This window comes from Uloborus diversus, unplaced genomic scaffold (assembly GCF_026930045.1).
Source record: "Uloborus diversus isolate 005 unplaced genomic scaffold, Udiv.v.3.1 scaffold_808, whole genome shotgun sequence".
NCBI classification, from domain to species: Eukaryota; Metazoa; Arthropoda; class Arachnida; order Araneae; family Uloboridae; genus Uloborus; species Uloborus diversus.
The window spans coordinates 21,783-41,977 of NW_026559020.1; the positions used below are offsets into that span (position 1 = coordinate 21,783).

General features: G+C 33.0%; 1 protein-coding gene across 1 annotated transcript; it reads left to right on the forward strand.

Moving 5' to 3' along the window:
* The first annotated feature begins 1,314 nt into the window (after positions 1–1,314).
* LOC129233924 (rhythmically expressed gene 5 protein-like) lies at positions 1,315–19,569 on the forward strand. The gene is made up of 5 exons (XM_054867846.1): positions 1,315–1,636; positions 4,377–4,443; positions 13,163–13,267; positions 17,224–17,301; positions 19,475–19,569. The coding sequence occupies exons 1-5, from the start codon at positions 1,535–1,537 to the stop codon at positions 19,567–19,569; spliced, it is 447 nt and encodes a 148-aa protein (XP_054723821.1). The 5' UTR covers positions 1,315–1,534.
* Positions 19,570–20,195: the final 626 nt, after the last annotated feature.

Sequence of the window (20,195 nt, forward strand, 5' to 3'; positions counted from 1 at the left end):
TCGTCAGAAAACCTAGCTGTTGATAAGGCGTTATCAGAAAGCAGTTTTTTTTTTCAATCCAGGCAGCAGTATTCTGCCGAGCTAAGCGCAAAAGTCGTATCTGTATCTGAATTCAAAATAAGAACTTGCCGTTTAAAGTTGAGTGCCTCCATGTACTTGATACAGATGCAACATTTTCAGGATTTTTTAAAAATATTTCCGATTCGCAAATGGCCATAAAACATTGTATTTAGTTAAAGTATGTGACAAAGAATTACTTTGTGACCGTAGCTCAGTTTTGATAAAAAGTACAAATACGACTTAATATCTTTTGCCATACCGTCGTGCTTAGCACGGCTGTATCACAAAACTTATTATAAAAGAGCATTGTCAAAGTTTTTTGATCTTATTTTCGGTTAGTTTTGTTTCTATCATGGTCCACTGTAGTTTACTACAAGTATAAAAAACAGTTGTTTGTTGTTCTCGAGGCCGAATTTATGTAGTTGAAAGAAATGGATAAAAGGAAGTATCCTCATATAAATAAGAGCCGATGATCAAGTAACCCGCGTGTTTCAACCATGAAACTCGCGTCCCGGCATGATAATTTGGTAATGTTTGACATGCAGGGAAAGGCTTTATCGTGGAAAGGCTGAACTCGATCCGGTAACTTAACAGTTTTACTGGTAAAACTGTGTCATTTCAGGGGAATGAAGAAACATAAACAATCAATGCTATCTTCTGGAGTTGAGGGTTAATCCACTGGAATTAGGGTTATTAAAATTTTAACTATCAAAATATCACCAAATAAGCAATTGTCTGTTGGTGATAGTGAGGCTTCCTTCAAATGTAGAAGAGTAAAAGCAATTTTCCCCCCGTCATACCTTGACGGGTGACTTTCTAGTTTCTTTTTACAAAAAAGGAAGAGGTGACGCTGAATAAAGCAAGAATTCACTAATATTTTGTTTTTGCGAGTAGTAAAAAACAGAAAAGATGAAATTTTCCGCCTACCTACCCTGCCTAATTAGACATTCATATCTCACCAGAATGTCAAATAAAAACTTCGAAGACGCCAGATCTCATGTTAAGTGTCTTCGACGGACCATTCATAATGAAGTAACAAAAGCAGTTACAAAAAAAATCTTGAGAGGAGGCATGGCCCACCCTTTGAAATGCCTTAACAAGGATGATAAAAGTAGAAATCTGACTTGGACTCGCTTCCTTCCAAAAATGGCAACCCCGCCGTGCGTCAGACACGCGCGGAGGAAAAAAGAACAAGAGATGCTTCGGGTTTTCCGTTCATCTGTCTCCGTAAACTTTTGGAATGCATCTGACCGCTGTTCGCCCATTTCAGAGCTCGTCATATATAAACGCGACGACGTCACCGGCAAAAACAATAGTTTGACTCTGCCCGAGTGCGGTTACGACTGGAGAGCGTTTATTGAGCTATTTAGAGCCGGAGATGCTCTAGCGTCAAACGCAGACGATAATTTTGTGTAAACAGTGATGTTAAACTGCTCTTTTTATCTATTTTTAAATAGCACAGTCATTAAAAGCAATGAATATTAAGATTGTTTTGGCGATCATCGTTTGGCTGGTAGCAGGTAGCGTGTCTTCCAGCGCAATTCCAATATGGGAAATGTTGACTTACGAAGAAAAGGTATTTATTTTATTAAATTTGTTATCTCGTGAAATTGTGTATTTATAAAGAAATAAGTACATGCATGGCTATGACATAAAATATTTATTAGAAACCTTTGAAATATTATTTACACTTCTGCTTGAAACATCTTTAGGACCTTGTTCTTCATGGGTGCTGGAATTAAAACCAATTCTGAATTACAATGAAAATTTACAAGAACCCATTTTTATTTTCAATCAATTTTTATAGTTTAAGAGGTATTTTATATTATTTATGCACGAGTATTAGTTTTGTTGAATACAGCATGACTGCACTTTCTTTTTTTTTGGGGGGGGGAGGGGGGGGAGTGAAGTTAAGCCCTGATACAAAACATGAAATTGAAAAGCTGCTAAGGTTTGAAAAGAAATAGTAGATTTCATCAGTAAAAATAGACATCTGCTTTTACGATCTGCTGCTATTAGTTATCAGCTGGCTCTTGGCAATATCTTGAATCCATCAAAATATTTTGGTTATGAAGAGAGGATTGTTGTTTTGATTTTTTCCGGGGGGGGGGCAATAAAGCCAAAGGCGTAAATAATACCAAAGAGCAGAAAAAACCACGCCCACTTACTTGTAAATACATTTATTTCTCAAACTCTGGGGGTGCAATTGACACCCCCTGACCCTCCTAAATAACGGAAATGTGTGAAGGCTTTGTTTTAGGTATGCTCAAAATATCCACTAATTAGTCCGTCAAATAAAATGACTTGCAGATCATAAAGAAAAAATGTAAGTTATATACACCAGGGGTAAGGAGTGAGCCCACAGCGTCGTCCAGGGTTATGCAGATTACCCCAATTAAAGTTGTGCAATTGCCCCACTGCTCCCTGTGGACAGTTCAAAACCATAACGACTGTAGACGCCGTGGATTCAGGTAAAAATCCATCCGTAATTCCCCCTGTTCCCCATAGCAATTTCAATGGAGCAGGGTACCCCCTCCTTTATGGACACCCATGTATGCGCATCCAATGCAATAGTTTCTATTTTCATCTTTGTTGATATGTGTTTTTTTTTTTTTTTTTTTTTTCAGTTTTTTCTATTGATGCCAAAAAAAGAAGGGGAAAAAATTTCAAATTTCTTTGAACGGTCTGAAGTTGCTGAGAGTAAAAAAATCGATAAGAAGATATTAAAAAAATCTTGAAATTTAAAAGAAAAAAAGAGAACGCTTTTTTTTTTGTTTTAAGCTTGTATAACTCATTTAGTAGGATATTGGAACGGTTATATAATGGTTTCTGGTTGTAGTAAATGGAACATCAGAGCGAGTTCGCTTAACTCGCAAATGTTTTTGGTTGAAGTCGTTAAAGTATGAGCCTTAGCCCTGATGAACTACTTCAAATTTGAAAATAAAAATTGAATTCGGTCAATTGTATTAATAAAAAGTTAAAAAAAAATTGAAAACAATGCAAGTTAATCGTGTGTTGGGCGGACATTTTACGAGGAACAAAGATTTAAATTTTAAAAATGTAAACTAAATTTTAAAATTGTACTTCAGAGAGCATAATGTCACTTTTAGAATCATCTGAATACCACATTTCACACTGTAAGTGGATTACTCTGGACATCACACAGAGGCAAAAATTTCTTTTTAATTTAGCAGAGGTTATGTCAATTCAAAAATATTCAACATTGAAAGAAAGATCTGAAAAAAGCCAACAAGTGGTTTTCTGAGTTAATCTATTGTTAAACATAATACTTGGTTTCTGCAAAAAGTACCGGTCTTGAGTCAAGTTTTTACTGTTATTGGTTGGAATGTTTCAAATGAGGTAGTACGAAAACATAATAACCTGAAATAAAATAGATTATCTTTTAATAAGCAAACAATTAAGGGATGAGTGACAAAAAAGCATCTTATGTAACCTCATTTTGATGATGATAGCTGTAGATTTTAGGTCAAAAGTTTGAAACGAAAAAAAAGGGAAAAACCTTGAATACAGTTATTCTTGGAATGAAAATGAATGAATACCAAAACAAGCTTTTGATAAAATTCATTTTCTTCTCTTAAGAAAAAAGAAAAGGAAAAAAAAAAAATCCCTTTTCCAAAATATTTCAATTTGCAAACTCCTTCGTTTTCAAGTAATCTGTAAGATTATAGTAAAATAGCGACTTTTAATTTTCATTAAGATAATTAGTCTTTTCTGTTTGACGATTTTTTTCCACATTTTGGAAGTTTTTCTTTCGAAAGATATTGCTAAAACTTCAACGGAGAGGAGGGGGATTTAGGCGCTCGTAAACCTTTTCTCTTGGAAAAGTGTCAAATATTATTGAATAGCCATTATATTTCTTTCCCTGCATAAATATTATTTGTATTGTTTTCATCGAATTAATCAGTTATTCCCCAAGTCCCTGAGGGAACACAAGAGCGCCGTACTAACAAACAAGAAAAACGATGTTCAAACCAAACGACACTCTACTTTATTTATGTTTAAAAATAAATAATTGTTGGGTTTCCATTCTGATAGCTCTGAAGGAAGGTTTCTCTGCAATTCTCAAATACACGTAGCGTTAGTCTACACAGCTATAGTATATAGCAATAAATTTATTAAATCAAGATTTCTTTCGCTTTTCTTGTTAAATCCATCATCTTGCGTGTTTATAATCTTGAAATTTCCGTTGATGTGATTTGCTTTTAGTTAAAATTCTTTATTTCTTTTATAATAGTTTCTTTTTCGCCAGTAAGTTTGATAATCTTGAGAGTAACTCTTTTTTTTTTCTTTTCCAGATGGGTAAATTAATGTATACGTATGTTCATCTAGTAGAAAGGTACTGCAAAGTTTCACCATCAAAAGGTAACATCTTAAAACCCTTTATTTTCTCTCTTTCTTTTTTTAGTGCAATATTAGTTTTGTGATTAGTGTTTGTAGAAACTTTTTCTTTTTCTGACTGAACTTTATGCATACGAAATAAAATTAGACATAATTTAATGTGCAATTTAGAAATTTTGGAAATTTTCTACCCATCAAATGCACATTTTTTGCTCAAAAATGCCGCCTCGTGTTCTTTTTGTGAAAAAATGGAAAAGAAATTATGAGTAAAAAATAGAAACTTAGTAACCCCCAAAACACATGTCTGCAATTTTTACGTTGTTTAATTACATTTAACATTGTAGCGTGTAGCCCAATTTTTTTTTTTTTTTTTTTTTTTTTTTTGCTGAATAATCCAAATTTTATTAAATACTGACATAAATTTATTAAATTTCAGGTTTTCGTTGAAACCAAATTGCTAAATTTAGGCGTTATTGTTCAGAATTTAAAACTTCCGTAGTTACCATCGAAGGAAATTTAAGTTTTCCTGAAACTTTTAAAACACGCCACTGATTTTATAAACAACATAAGATACGCAATAAATTCCCCCGCTGTCAAATAAAAAATGGCTGTTTTTTGTTTTGGCAATGATCTCACAGACACGGAACTGTTGGCCTTGAAATGGGACTTCCCGAAATAGAGGACGTCAAGGGCATTGTCGTTCTTTGAACTTCGTAAATTTCCGGGTTAGGGAAGATCAATTATCCGTGTTTTAGAGCGTTCGTATTTCATTTTAGTTCTGTGCTGTGAAGTGTTCAATCACTGGTGAAGAATGCTGGATGTGGTGTAAAATATCTGTATTTTGTCTCACAGCGTTTTCAAACTCACTTGACCGTTCACGCATTCTTATTCTTGTATTGTCCACGATGGCCGAAATCGCATTTTCTTTGAAGTAATGCCAGTAAATTGTACAGTTCTTGAGTTCATTTTCCCTTCAAAGATAAAAACATGATAAAGGAATAGAATCTTGGGCAAGGGCTTAATACCTCATCAAAATATTGCGAAATAGAAAAGAAGTTTTAAAAAAATTATGTCATCAAATTGTTGAAATCAGGAGTGCCTCCCCCTCCCTCCAAGGTCAATGTTACAACCCCCCCCCCCAAAAAAAAAAAAATTAATTAATTCTCAACCCTCTTTCTTTTTTTTAAATTTGCTCGCTCTTTTATTATTTAATTAATTTTTTTTAATATCTTTTATTTATTTATTTTTGAAATAGTATTTATTTATTTACTAACTTTTTTCTATTAGAAAAGTTCTGTGCCACGCCAATGACACACACAAACACTCTCAAATTAAATAAATAAATGAAATAAAATATAAACAGAGCAAAATAAAATAAAACATATAACTTAAATTAAAAATAAATCAACAAGTAAATTTAAATAAATATCTAAAAAAATTTAAAAATCCCCCCCCCCCCCATTTTGATGGCGCAACGTGCTTTATAATCTTCCCCTGTGGGCAGCCTTGAGTTGAAAACAAAAATGTTCAATGTACGTTACGTTTATGAGATGGAAGAAAAACTGTCGGTTGGTGAGTTGGTAAGTTTGAGGAATGTATAACATTTAAATAACAGTTCTCTTCGGAAAATATAAGAAATCTTAGCGAAAATTGATATGCATCAAATGTCATTTTTTTCTGCACAACGACATGGGCTCTGAATTTATTGCGATATCCACAACATCTGACAGACGATGCGCATCACGAATGGATATCAAATACATCCTCATCACAACTATCGTGAGCATCCTATGAAACGATCCTGTAAATGTAGTTTTATTATCATGTGAAAAATATCGTAAGAAAGCTTTCATGCAGGTAACGGTTTCATCTCTCCCGCTACGTATAAATGAGAACGAAACATTGTTTAACTCTCGGAGTGTTCTTAAAATTGGTTGAGAAATGATTTTTTTTTTTTTTTTTTTTTTTTTGTTAACTTACTCTTTCAACCTGGTAAAATAATACGTTTTGAACACAAAAATGTTTGTTTTAAAGCAATAGGAAAATAGAATCATGAATTGTATTAATACTTAAACTATTTCTTACTGTTAAAACTTTTTTATATTTAACATGTTAAAAAGGTGTAGTACTACTACCAGGCTGAATTAACATAATGTATAAAAATAAAGCAAGTGGGTTTGTGTAAAAATTTTCTTATAACTAAATATATATATATATATAAGTATAAAAATTAACTTAATCTGTTAAAGTATACTAAAATGAAATTTAAAAATAAATAAATGGCTAATCAAAATTTACTTATAATGCTAACTTAATAGTTTGACTCAATCAATTGATGGTTTAATAATGTATGAGTAACTGAAATTGCTACTGGTATGGTCCACGAAAAAAAAAATCAACTTTAAAATTACGTATAACAACCTCATGTTTAGCCTACTTTTCCGAAAAACGGAAAGGAAGAAGAAACAAACATGAAAGAAGCCTTAATGCATCTTTAAATATCGCAAAAAAAGGTCAAAAATGAATAATATAATTAAATAGATATCGAAAAATTAAAAATTGGAAAGTAGGGTTTTGAGAAGGAGAAAATGAGTGTGTCGGTCTAGCTGCCCCCCTCCCCCTAATAACTTTTGTGTGCATTGTCTGATTCGAACATTTTTTTTTTTTTTTTTTGCATCTGCGTTTTGCGAGGACACCTCATTCCCATATTTCACTTTTTGATTTGGACAATTTTCATTCATTTGCGAACAGGTCAAAAAGATAATTAAAATTCTAAAAAAATATTAAAGCCTATTTATTTATTTACTTTATTTTCTTGACAATAGTGGAAGAGTAAAATCCACAGTGCTTTGTTTTTACCCATGAGAAAGAGCTGCGAACTTTTTTTTTTTTTGATAAAATTTATTTATATTGTTGAACTTATCTCTTTAATTCTTTAATATTTCTTTTTTTTCCTTCTTCTTTTGAAAAGATTAAAGATTTTTTCTTTTTTTTTTTTGCGTAAAGACATTAGTTGATTTTGCATCGTTTAAAGATGCTGCTACTTTGTTTGTTGTTTATAAATTTGTTACTCGTCTGTTTCATCATTTTTTTTACTGACAGGCATCATTTATTTTTAGAAACCAGCTTATAATGCTGAAAAGGTATTTGACATTTTCAATCTTAGCTAATTACGAGAATATTGCTTAGATGCTGGAAAGTCAATGTTGGTATCCAGGAAAGTAGGCTCATTTAGTTCTGGACGGAACTTCTTGCTCATCACAGACTTGTAATTCACATTAAAACTTAACCTCGTGTTCCAATTTTCGTGTAATTAGGTTAGCCATTCTTTGCGATTCAATCCAGCCTTGCTATGTCATACTGTGTTATAAGTTCCTCTGTTAAAACATTATTATTATCATTATTATTATTATTATTATTATTTTTTTTTTTTTTTGCAAGCCAAAAAACAATGAATCAGTAGAAAATTAAAAACAAGTTTTACGGGGACGGAAATATTAATTTAACTTTTGTTACTTTTTTTTCAACTAATATTTGAAAGAGGAAAAAAAAAAAAAAGAAAAGAAAAGATCTGAAATGGTGGTCTCTATCTGTGAGAAACATTAATCAAGAGAAGCTTCTATGATGATATCCAAACTTTCAGTTAAAAGTCTTTCATTATTTTGTTCAATTTTCTATGCTCAAAATTGCGTTTTTCTGCCGGTTTAGGGGCCATGTTACCATTGCAGAATACTCAAAATGCAATAAGTAAGTTTTCATTCGCAAAAGTAAAACATCTTCATCATACCATTTCATTTCGGAAAGAGTTACTGAAAACATAGTATGCCATCATCAAGGACTAGGCTAAAAGCCTGTTCCGGCTTCTTGGTCCAACCACCGTTTTCTAGGTCTGCAAGGGTCCTCGTCATTTTTTTCACAAAGGCTAAACCTTTATTATCTTCATTCCTTATTTTTGTCTATATATGTGCAGGGCCGCAGAGAGTCAAGGCGGGCCCCTTGTCAGTTATGTCGCCGGGCCCCTACCGTCTCCTCCCCCCCCAAAAAAAAAAAAACAAGAAAAAAAAGGAAAAGAAAATAAAAGAAAAGGGGGAAGAAGAAAAAAAAGGGGAAAAAAGAAAAAAAAGGGAAAAAACAAGAAAAGAAAGGGAAGGGGGGAGAGGAAAAAAAACACAACTGTAGAAAACGATAACCTCTATTTTAAGTGCCCCTATAGTAAATACCAAAAGAGTAAATTTTACTTAATCTTTACGTTTTCTCGTATTCGGACAATCCCCCCCCCCTTTTCTTTTTCCTCACTTTTTTTTTTGAGCAATTACAATTGCGTATTGTTCTCACTTGACCATCCTTGGTGTTGTGGTTCCTTTTTCAGCTTCGACCAGAGCAGCACCACCGCCCACTGGTGCAGCTCCTCTGGTCCTGAGCACTGTCCCACAGAATCCACTTCTGCTGGACAGTGGCGTCCATGTCCTACACACGCATGCTCAATTGCTCATACACATTCACACTTACACACGCGCGCGCGCCTTTACACACATACACGCACACACGTAAGCCCTACGCACACACTCAACTTTACACACGTAACCAACCAGGAGGAGGGATATGCTTGGCGGGGGGGGGGATGTTTCTAGAAACAATAACTCCAATGAGTAGGGTCTTGTCGCAACTTGTGATTGCGAAAAACAATTAGAATTCAAAATTTCAGAATTCAAATTAGAGTTGATTGGAGAAAGTGGGGGGGGGGGGGGTTTCGCGTCAGTGTCTCTGGGTTTCCCGAGGCATGGGCCCCTAGTTTCCATCTAGGCTGACACGGCTTCTCGTCGGACCTATATGTGTGCTGCCCTTTAGAAATCTTAGCTGCCAGGATTCTGCTTTTATTTTGAACATTCGGTCCGTGTCTCCGAGGTGTGACGTACAGCAAATTTGGGAACTGCCGTGACCTTGTAGAATTTTGTTGCGTTTCTTTTACATTTTAGTGTTTTTTTGAAAATGCCGTAAATATGTGCAAACGTGACATCCGCGAGAAAATTCTACAATGCTTCCAAGCATTTGTTTTAAACATCTTAAATCCACGGTTTCTCCATTTTTAATTTGTAGTAGTTTTGCATTCATTGGCACGAAACTACGGGAATGTTTATTAAATATTTTACAGTTAACCAAAACTAGGAAAAATTATTATTGTAAACAAACTTAGAAACAAATAAAACCTGGTTGAAAGCTCTCTTGCCACTTTGGGTCACTTTGAACCATGTGAGAAGTGAGATTTAAAATAAAATATTGTAGCAGAAGAGTGTTAGAGCCCGGTGAATAAAACTTCTAACTCTTTGAACCCTCTCTACTTTTATTTCGTAGCATTAAACTTCTATGATTTACAATATTGCATTGAATACGGCAAAGTACGCCGAGATATTTCAACATCTTCAAATCAACGTTTAAGAATCACTTCTAATCAGTAACTTTAGAATTATTGGATTCTGCATCTAGGTACAGACAGTGTTGCCAACTTATTTTGAAAAATGAAAAGTAGAGCACGAAGGAGCTATCCTTGGCAGCAGGCGGCAGTATTAGGCCTTCTGCAGAAATTCTGTAGTCAAATTTAAGCAGTTTTAAAACTTGAATACGTAACCATGAGGCGATTTAAGAAATTAACCCAAGAAGTAAAACTTCCATTGCTCTTTTGGGCAAAAGAGTAGGCTTCAGACAGTTTGCGATTTCAATGTTATTTGATAAGGATACAAATAAGAATCCCCTTAAACACAAAGAAAAATTACTGTCATTCATTAAACTTAAATACTGATGGTTATAAGTTACTGGATTTGTCTGCTTTTCCACTTTCAGCCGCCATTGGTCAGAGACTGGAGCACTTCTTGTAATTTACTTCAATTGTGCGCACTAAAAACTATGCGGTGGTACAAAGTTAATCCACATGATTCAAAGTTACATGAAATAAGAGTAACTTAAAACCACAAGAAAGCAATTTTATTACACGTAAAATTCCTTTTCAAATCTTCCACACAAAAACACAAACAAGAAATACAAAAACCTTCATCTTATGTCGTAAAAAAAGTTAGACTTCCAAAAATCTATCAAGTGTATTATTTACACGAGAGGCGTCTTGTCATAAACTTGCGAGTGAAGGTCAGGACGATCATATTTCTGCCTCCAGGTTGTAGCGCAGATACGTTCCTTGAACGAAGAAAACTTGGTTCAAATTACACCAGCCCTATCAACAAACGTCATTTTCGGAGGATCAAAAGACATAAAAAAGTTTTTGCTTTCCTTTTCTGTTGAATGTTATAGTTTTCTTCTACAAATACCATCGCAGTAGCTTCAAGAACATATAATTGTACCGCGTGTAGAAGAGCAGATTTGAAGGTCAAAAAGGAAAAGAAAAAATCTGCAGTAACAAATGTTCTTATTTTTCTGCTATGTTTTTTTCTGAATTCTTTGCCAGAACCTTTCAGTTCCTTCAGATCAGAACCTTTTGTCATGCTTATCGAGAAGTGCCAGCATTGAAGTTGTTTTTGGTATTTACTGAATGATTTGAATTTTAATTATGTTTACAGCACTTGAGAAGAAGGATGAAAATTAATGGTAGCCCTCTTGGCGATGGGATTTTTTAATGTCATGTATCAAATAGTGTAGAGTGAGGTTCCTGAAATCAAAACAATATGTTCCCAAGTTAAAAAAGTTTTATATAAAAAAAAACTGAAATATTCTTAAAGTGTAGGTGATTCTTTTTAACAAGTAGTTGGCTCTTTTTTTGCCAAATAAAATATTCTGGTATCTTAGCCGAAATATTCATTGGGATTCGTTTGTTCCAGAAAGAAGGAACTGCCAAAACAGAAAGTAACCCTACCCCCCACCCCCGACACACACACACACACACACACACACACAAATTAAAAAAATCACGGGCTTGGTCAGGAGAAAGTGCATTTATTGAAAAAAAGTTGTTTTGCTATTTGTTCATCTTAACCCCCTCCCCCTTTTTATTTCAACAGTGTACATGATTTCCATCCATTATTAGAATTCAGCTATACTAATTACTTTCATTAAAATCACTTGATAACAGGGTTGGCAAGGTATTGGACACTACGGTAAAAACCAGGGTAAAAACCCTGGTTTTTACCGTCTTGTCCAAAACCCTTGTGTCCAAAACTGTCCGAAAGTGTCCAAAACTGTATTTTTAGAAAAATTGCATTCTGTGAGAAAGCATCAAAAACAGAATAAAATGAATCGAAGTAATTTTTTATATTGAACATTTATTCAATGGAGAACATTCAATTTATTTATGCAGCTGACTTGAATCTAGAGTCATTGAAGTTGAATTATTGATCAAAATTTCAATTTTTTCGCATTAGTTTTTTTTTTTTTTGATAATAGCAACCAAATTTTCCTTTGTTAATGCATGTGTGCAAATTAAAGCAGGGTTGGCAAGTTTTTTATCATCCTGTCCGAAAGTGTCTAAAACTATTTCTTGAGAAACTATATTTTTTGAGAAAATATCAAAAACAGAACAAAATGTGTCAAAATTATTTTTTTGACTATTTAATATATTTATTCAATGTGAACATTCAAGTATAAATATATATGTAGTTTATTTATGCAGCTGATTTCAATCTAATTATGTAGAAATTAAATTCTTCATTAAAAATTTCAATTTGTATGCAGGAGTTTTTTTTCCTCCATAAACCAAATTTTTCGACATTTATGCATGTGTGCAAAATGTGTTCAAAGTACAGTGCAATAATTGACTTAAATGCAATAAGTTACAATTTTTTGTTGTTTCAGAATGTATCAAAAAATATGAACTAAAAAAAGAATAACACAAGTTTTACAATATAAGTGTTTAATCAGTTTCTTGCTCTTTAATCTATTATTTAAAAAATAGTTTTTGTTGAAACATGGTGTAAAACTTATTTGCAAAAATCATTCAAAAAATTAAGCTTTTTTTTTCACCTAAATATTGCACATTTAATAATATTATATTCCTTTCAATTATAAATGGAACTGAAATTATTATACAATTATTATACAATTATAAATGGAACCTGAGTCTTGGTAGTGTTGTGAATTTCCTCTCATAACTCTACCAACTGTTACATAAGGAAGTTTTTATATAGTAGTTATTGCCAATTTTTTTAAGTAAAATATTTTTTAAAATGACATTTTAGAAAAAAATATTATAAAAAACTCATTAATTAAACATCGGTTATGTCTATATTTGTGCATTACGAATATTACAGTCAATACGACTTGATGAGATTACACCCCTTTAACTTTATCTTAGTTTTGGTCAGTTTAAGACAGTTTCGGACACTTTTGGACAGTTTTAGACAGTTTTGGACGGTAAAAACCACCTGTCCTGTCCTAAACCAGTTTTGGACAGTCCAAAACCCAACCCTGCTTGATAATGTACTTTTTCATGCTTGAAATATTTTAATCACTTGCACAACAAATGTTACAACACACATACAAAAAAAAAAGAATAATTTTTCATTGAATTCATTTTTAATATTTACATAATAAGTAATCGTACAATTAGTTAAAATTAATTCAGTGTGAAATTTTTCCATCAATAAAATATTCCTGTATTTCTATGTAAAAAGATTCCAAATTGTTTAAGTCTTGAAAATGTATATTTTGTGTCGGGGGATGAATATTTTAAATAGACACATAATTTTAAATAATGGTTCCTCTCCACTGTCATCTTTAAAATTGAATTTGATCTTTATTTCAGATTGCAGGAAAATCATGACACTTCACGGGATTTCCAATCTTCTGAATTACGACGAGCACACTCTTGATCTGCTGGATCCGGATCAAAGAAATGGCGGACGACTAGGTATGAAATCACTTTCTTATCTACGAAGTTTGACATGCAAAATTTACTAGTTAAGTCAATTTAACAAAATATTTTAAGAAAAATCTTACTTAGGAGAAATGGATATAACACATCAAGAGTTTCAAATAACAAAAATCTCTTTTATTCTCACTTCTGGATTTGAAAAAAAGAAAAAAACTATTGAGTCAACACCGTCTTTGAAAGGTAATGATTAAAATAAATAAATAAATAAATAAAAACTTGGCGACAAAAAGGTTGGCGATACATCGCTAAGCGGTTATTTATGACATTACTTCAGTTTGCGTTGAAAATAACATCGATTTTCCCACAAAAAGTTTGAAAACCCTTTTTGGAATATCAGAATGCAACTAAATGGGGACTGGGGGGGGGGGGGTGCGTGCTTAAACCCCGCGCCAGACTATGTATAAAAAATATCAACTTTTTACGGCATAGCAGTTTTGGGTTATGCGCGTTCCGTCGTTCGACGTATATATACGCACATACAAGCTGTCGAAATAGATATTTCGACTGTCCATATCTCATGTGCACAGGCAGACAGGCCATAAAACTACTCAACATTTATTTGGGCTCGGAGGTGAATAAAATGGAAATTAAGATCGTAATTTGAGTGAATATTTTCCCGCAAATACAGTATCTCTGTTCTTCGTTCAAAAAAGTAAAAAAGAGATGTAAAATATTTTATAGTCTGTGGATAGAGAAAGTGATGAAGAGGCAGGCGTACAGGGTCTGCGCAACAAAGAAGTGCAGTTTTTTTTTATGTTGCCGCCTTTATCAAAAATTCAATGATAATTTATTTGTAAATTTATTTAATTAATATTTTTTGAGGTATGTTTTGATTCAAATTTTATACACACGAACACACCCACACGAAGTGAGCTTTTCAACCTTTTTCAATTGGAAATTCTAGCGCAATTTTTCGCTACTTGAAAAACTAGCCATATGACACATCAAATCGAAATCACCATCAAGCTACTAAGTCTTGATTCTCTGTCGATCTCGTAATTTTTTCATTTTAAGTTTCAAAAAGTTGAATTTTTGCTGTAGCAATAACTGCATTAGGCAGTGTTAACATTACACCGGGGGATCCAAAAGTCATTAAATTTTTCAAAACTTTATAATTGTTGAACTATTTGCAATACAATGGTGCAGTTTGCACAGAAGTGCTGAAAAACAAGGGGGAATTTTTGTTTATAACGATATATATATATATATATATATATATATATATATATATATATATATATATATATATATATATTAGAAACGTACCGAGTACTCGGTAACTACTCGGTACTCGGCCTACTCGGCCAATTTGCCGAGTACTCGGTACTTGGCCAATACCGAGTAGTTGCAAAAAATTGAATATTGTCCAAGACAGATATTAAAATTTATAAAAAAGTGCATGTATATATAATATTCTGCAATCATTTATAGAAGTCAAATTTAAATTTTGAGAATAATGAAGTTTGTAATGCTTCAATGGAATAAATCTCTATTTTAATGTCCCCAAAGTAAATAAAACTTATTTATTAAAAATTGTGCAAAAAAAGTAAGTATAGAAAATATGGAATTTTTATATTAAAAATGGATTTTTGCTACAAACAAAAATTAGTTATAAGAATTATAAAAATACCTTTGCTTAAAAAATAAAAGGAAATAAAACAACGTTAAAAGCACATTACAGACATGTGTTATAGCATTACAAGGAGTTCCTTTTTCAATGCACAAAGTGTGAGCTCGTGGCTTTAAAGGCATCCGACAAAAGTCGGATTCTTTTGTCAAATGTCTTTACATTCTTTAGCTCACATTTTATGCACTGAAAAAGACGTTCCTTATATCGCAGAAACATGTGTCTGCAGTGTTCCTGCACATTTGTTTTATTTGCTTTTAAAAATTATTCATGTTTGGCAGACTATAACTATAATTGGTATAATTTGTTTTAATTCCAACTTGATTCATACCTTTTATTTATGTATTTTTAATTTTAAATATAATTTTTTTGTAAAATTTTTGACATAAACAAAATGTTTTAAATAATGCGTAATTAAATTTCAGCAGGAATTTAGTTTTAAAAACTATTATATATACAAGGAGGTCTATACAACTATTCCAATAAGTTCAAAATTCATCACGTGTGTCGGTGGTCCTTCTTAAAACGTAATTAGTACTTGGTAACTCAGCCGAGTAGTGAAAGGCCGAGTACTCGGTAACTCGGTACTCGGCCGAGTAATGAAAGGCCGAGTACTCGGTACTCGGCTACTCGGCCAAAGTGCTACTCGGTACGTCTCTAATATATATATATATATATATATATATATATATATATATATATATATATATATATATATATATTAATAGGAAAAAATTAGAGTACCATAAACCAGAAGCCCAAAGATGCGCAAAGCAACCAAACAAATAAGCCAGGTAAATATAAACATAAATAGAACAATAAAAAGACAAGGTTACAACACAGATAAATAACAGAGATGAAGCCAGTACTCTTCAGCAGTTTCCACTGCTGAAGAGTACTGGCGTCATCTCTGTCATTTATCTGTGTTGTAACCTTGTCTGTTTATTGTTCTATTGATGTTTATATATATATATATATATATATATATATATATATTTATTTATTTATTTATCTGTGTGTGTGTGTGTTAGTTACTTTTTTGATTAAAAGGTGGTGCTAGTGTTTTATACATTTTATACAATCTTCAACATTATCATGCGTGAAAGAAGCAAACGAATTGCATATATCTAGCCTCTCAAAATGTGTTTTTGATGTTGCTTTAAAAGCGTTTTTGCGCAAGCGATTTTCAAAGATTCAAGAAACTGAATTTAAAATGGAATTTGATAGATTTTTTATCTTTAACTTCTGTGTTTGGACATGCTATCTTTGTGTGAAAAATCTTTATTAGCAAAACTTTTACAAAAATGAAATATCTACAAGAATGTCCCTCGAGGTCTCCAGATCTTACACTTTGTGACTTCTGGTTGTGAGGCTATTTAAAGTCACGTGAGGATAGAGATCAAATCTCCCTTGTTTCTGAGCATTCCTGTGCAAACCGCATCGGTTTCTTGTTAAATTAATTGTTCAATAATTATAAGGTTTTTAAAAAATCTACTGATTTTTGGATTGCTCTGTATTTAGCGCAATAAACGTGTGTACGTAAATTTCACACAAATTGTTTCTACAAGTAGAACGGAAACTTTTCTTTGGGTGCATGTCTTGGTTCAGCCGGATTGCAATGCATTACATTAGCTCTGACTTTAGTTCTTTTCCTGAAATGTATCCTGTATTTCTATCAGTTATTTTGCGTTCTAAGCTCTTACAAAATGTCTGTAAATATTCATTTAAAATTAAGAAAATATTTTTTTAATACAAAAAGCTTGAAACGTTCTTTACCATAATGTAAAATGCCTTAAAAAATCTTTCTTCCAAACACTGCTAAACCTTCTGTTAAATGTTTTTTCATGCTTAAATTTTCATTTTATCTGGATTAGGGAATAGACAAAAACTTGAATGAGAGACATTAGTTCGAAGAAAAATATAAAATACGACATCACAAAACGTCTGTCCTTGTTCAAGTCTACACTGTGCGGAAAATAAATATTCTTCTGCTGCGAAAGATAGAAGTGTATGTTAAGCAGCATCAAAATTTAAACTTATTTAATTCGTTTTCATAAAAATCAAAATAAAAAGTATGCATTTAATCAAAGAAGATTTAAAAAAAAAAAAAAAAAAAACTAGGTTTATCAGCATTTAAAAAATTTTCCGCCTGTGTGATAGTCACGTATTGTTTGTTTACAGCCAGCTCTGTATTTTATAGACATTTATTCAATGAACAAGGAACATAGCGTATTCAAATATGTTTATGATTTCACTGCAGATTAAAGACTGATAATATTGATTTCTTTTGTTATTTTCATTTCAGTCTGGCAGGCTGCAACCAAATCCCAGTACAAGTACCCATCGGAGAAATATGATCAAGAAACTATCAAATCAGCACCAAGTAAGAAAACTTTTTACTATATATACAGTGTAACATAATTTTATTGATGCAGTAGTAGAGTCTCGAGAACTCTTCAACGAAATGTTAAGTTAGCTAATGCACAAGAGACAAAAAAAAAAAAGAACACTTTTTATGTAAGTTGTCCTAGACGCCTGAGTGCATGGCCGTCGCGAGGTCAAAAAAGTAAGGGGGTTAATGAAATTGATCGCTCCTCAATTAATTCAAACATAAGGAAAGATAATGGGTTTCCGTTTTTTGGTTTAAGAGGAAGTCACTATATCTAAATATTGACAATATGATTCTAGTGCTGAGTCTAATAATCACTCGTGATAGAGGTGAAGAGGGGGAAGACATTTGTATTCTCTTAAAAATGCAGTTTAGTTTAGATAAGCTTTGAGATTGTTTGATGTAATAGGAAAGGAGAAATTCGTTGTGATGCAATTGCGTTTCGTAGAGTAAATATAATTTAAAATTTTGGGGGAAAATTTCTGAATTGAAGTAATTATATTTTTTAAAAATTTGCAATTCCACTTTGGGTGTCACCCCCCAGACGGGTGACGCCCGGGGCGGAATGCGCCCTGGTAGCGACGCAACTGCTCACATATATACCTCTAATGAGCCGGTTTTTGTAAACGAGCTCATAGCAAAAACTACTATTTAGCAAAACAATCATAAAATAATATTTTTTACATTGGTGAAGGATGAAAACAGGCAAATTTCCTTCATTGTTGGAATCCTTCATTGTAATTCAACATTCAAAGCTCATATTAACCTTGAAAGTTGGAGAAGAAAAGGAGTAACATTTTGAAAGTATTTTGCTTAAACTGGGCTTAAGTGAGTTGTGTTTAATCGCTGTCAATGAATGATGTCACACTTTTTTCAATATATTCAACTCCCTTCTTCCCTTTTTGTTACCAAGTGTCATACTTCACCTTACTCCCTTCCCTCGTCAGATGTCATTCATTCTCTTACATAAACATATTGTTGTAAAAAAACGGTTTTTCATTTCAACCAAAATGTTTGGTGTCACACTTCTAGTACGTCCTCCCTCTAGTCACAAACTCACAATTTCTTGTGAAGTCCCCCCCCCCCCCCGTCAAAGCAAAACCAGGGACGTTCCGATGGGAGATCACGAGAGATCACTGGGACCTCCCAAAGAATTTCCTCATTCGGCACATTTTGCTGACGATTCGGTGAATTAATAAACTACATTGCCGACGATTCGGCAAGTTTGTAGACAATATTGCAACATCGAGATTCTTTTTTTATTTTATTGATTTTTAACGACACCTTATGTTTCCTCTCGTTGAGTTTTATACATGTATGACATGTGTGCTTGTTCGTATTTTATAATTTGGTAAAACAAAAATTTCAATTCAAATTGAGAACCTTCCCTCTCCCAGAAATTTTAGCTTAGGGTGCCTCTGAACGTGACATCTTTTGAGGCAGTGAGAAGCAAAAGTGATGTAAGTGCCAAAATTAAAAATTTGAATGACAGGTGAACCTCTCCTTGTCTTGAGGCAAGATATAGTATACCAATAGCCCTCGTAGGTGCTGTTATACTGCATGATTTAGAAAACTTTTTCAATGAACGCCTACCTGGGACCGCAACTTTAAATGCGTTTTACTCAAAACTTGAAATTGGCTACTTGCATCCCCTTGCCTCTCACGGCCTCGTTTGTAGACTAAAGACAAATTTTACAGATCAGCGGCGGTTTTGCAGGTTTGGGAGCCCGTCGGAATGCATTTTGGGGGCCCATTTGACAATCACAGAATCATGTAAAACATTTATCATATAAATTTTTGAATTCCCTTCGGGGTCCTTATTGTTGTGGGGACTCCTCGCGATGCGACATGGTAAATCCGCCTCTGCAGATTTAAATACAATATTTCACAATCTGAGCTGTTCTCGAAAAAATGTCCCGTGCGTAACGCTAAGTTTTTTATTTTTTGCAGCTAACCAAAGCATTCAAAACAAAATGCTATAGGGGGAATATACATGCTTTAATATACTATCAAAGCATAACAGTTAATCCCATATTTAATTTATAGTTACTTGAAAAAAAAAAAACTTAGCGTCAAGCATGGAACACTTTTTCGAGAATCGCACATCTGCAATTTGTCACATTTAAAGAGAAATAAAGATGGATTTTTCTTTTTCTTCTAATCCTAGATCATCAGTACGAAACTTCAGAAAGCAGAGATGAGCCACGTAAAATATACGTTCCAGCTCCGAAGTTTTTCCGAAGAGTTAATTGGCAACATTGAAAAAAGAGAAGAAGAAAAAATATATTAGTGATGAGTGCCAATGCCTTTCATTGTAAATCATACCACCTGTATAGTTCATTCTTTTTTATTTAATAAACATTACCTTCAAACATACTTCCTAACATTTATGCCGTTTTAAGAACATTCCGCACTTTGACACTTGTTTTCGAATCATAAGACATCTGACGTTTCATTGAGACCAGGGTTCGTACTCAGTTTGAGAAATAAAATGAAGGAGTTTTGAAGGAGTAAAATGAGATTTTGAAGGAGTACTAATGGGCTGTCTTTAAATGATGTTGCACTTTTTTTTCAACATGTTTGACCCCCTTCCTCTATGTCACAAAGTGTAACACTTTATCTTACTCCTCTTGTCACATGTCATGTTTTTCAAAAGCATATTGTTATAATAACTGCGTGATGTTTCTTTTCGTCACCCTCTCTCTTCTTGTCACATTTTCACGAACCCGTCTCCCCTCAAGGCATGACATCACTTGTGGATGACTCATTTTACAATATCATAACTGTGATTTGATAAACAATTGTTTTTTTAACACAATCACTTAATATAGTACATCTGCTTATGTATTTTTAAATATTTTAATAATAATTAGACAAACTGACTTTTG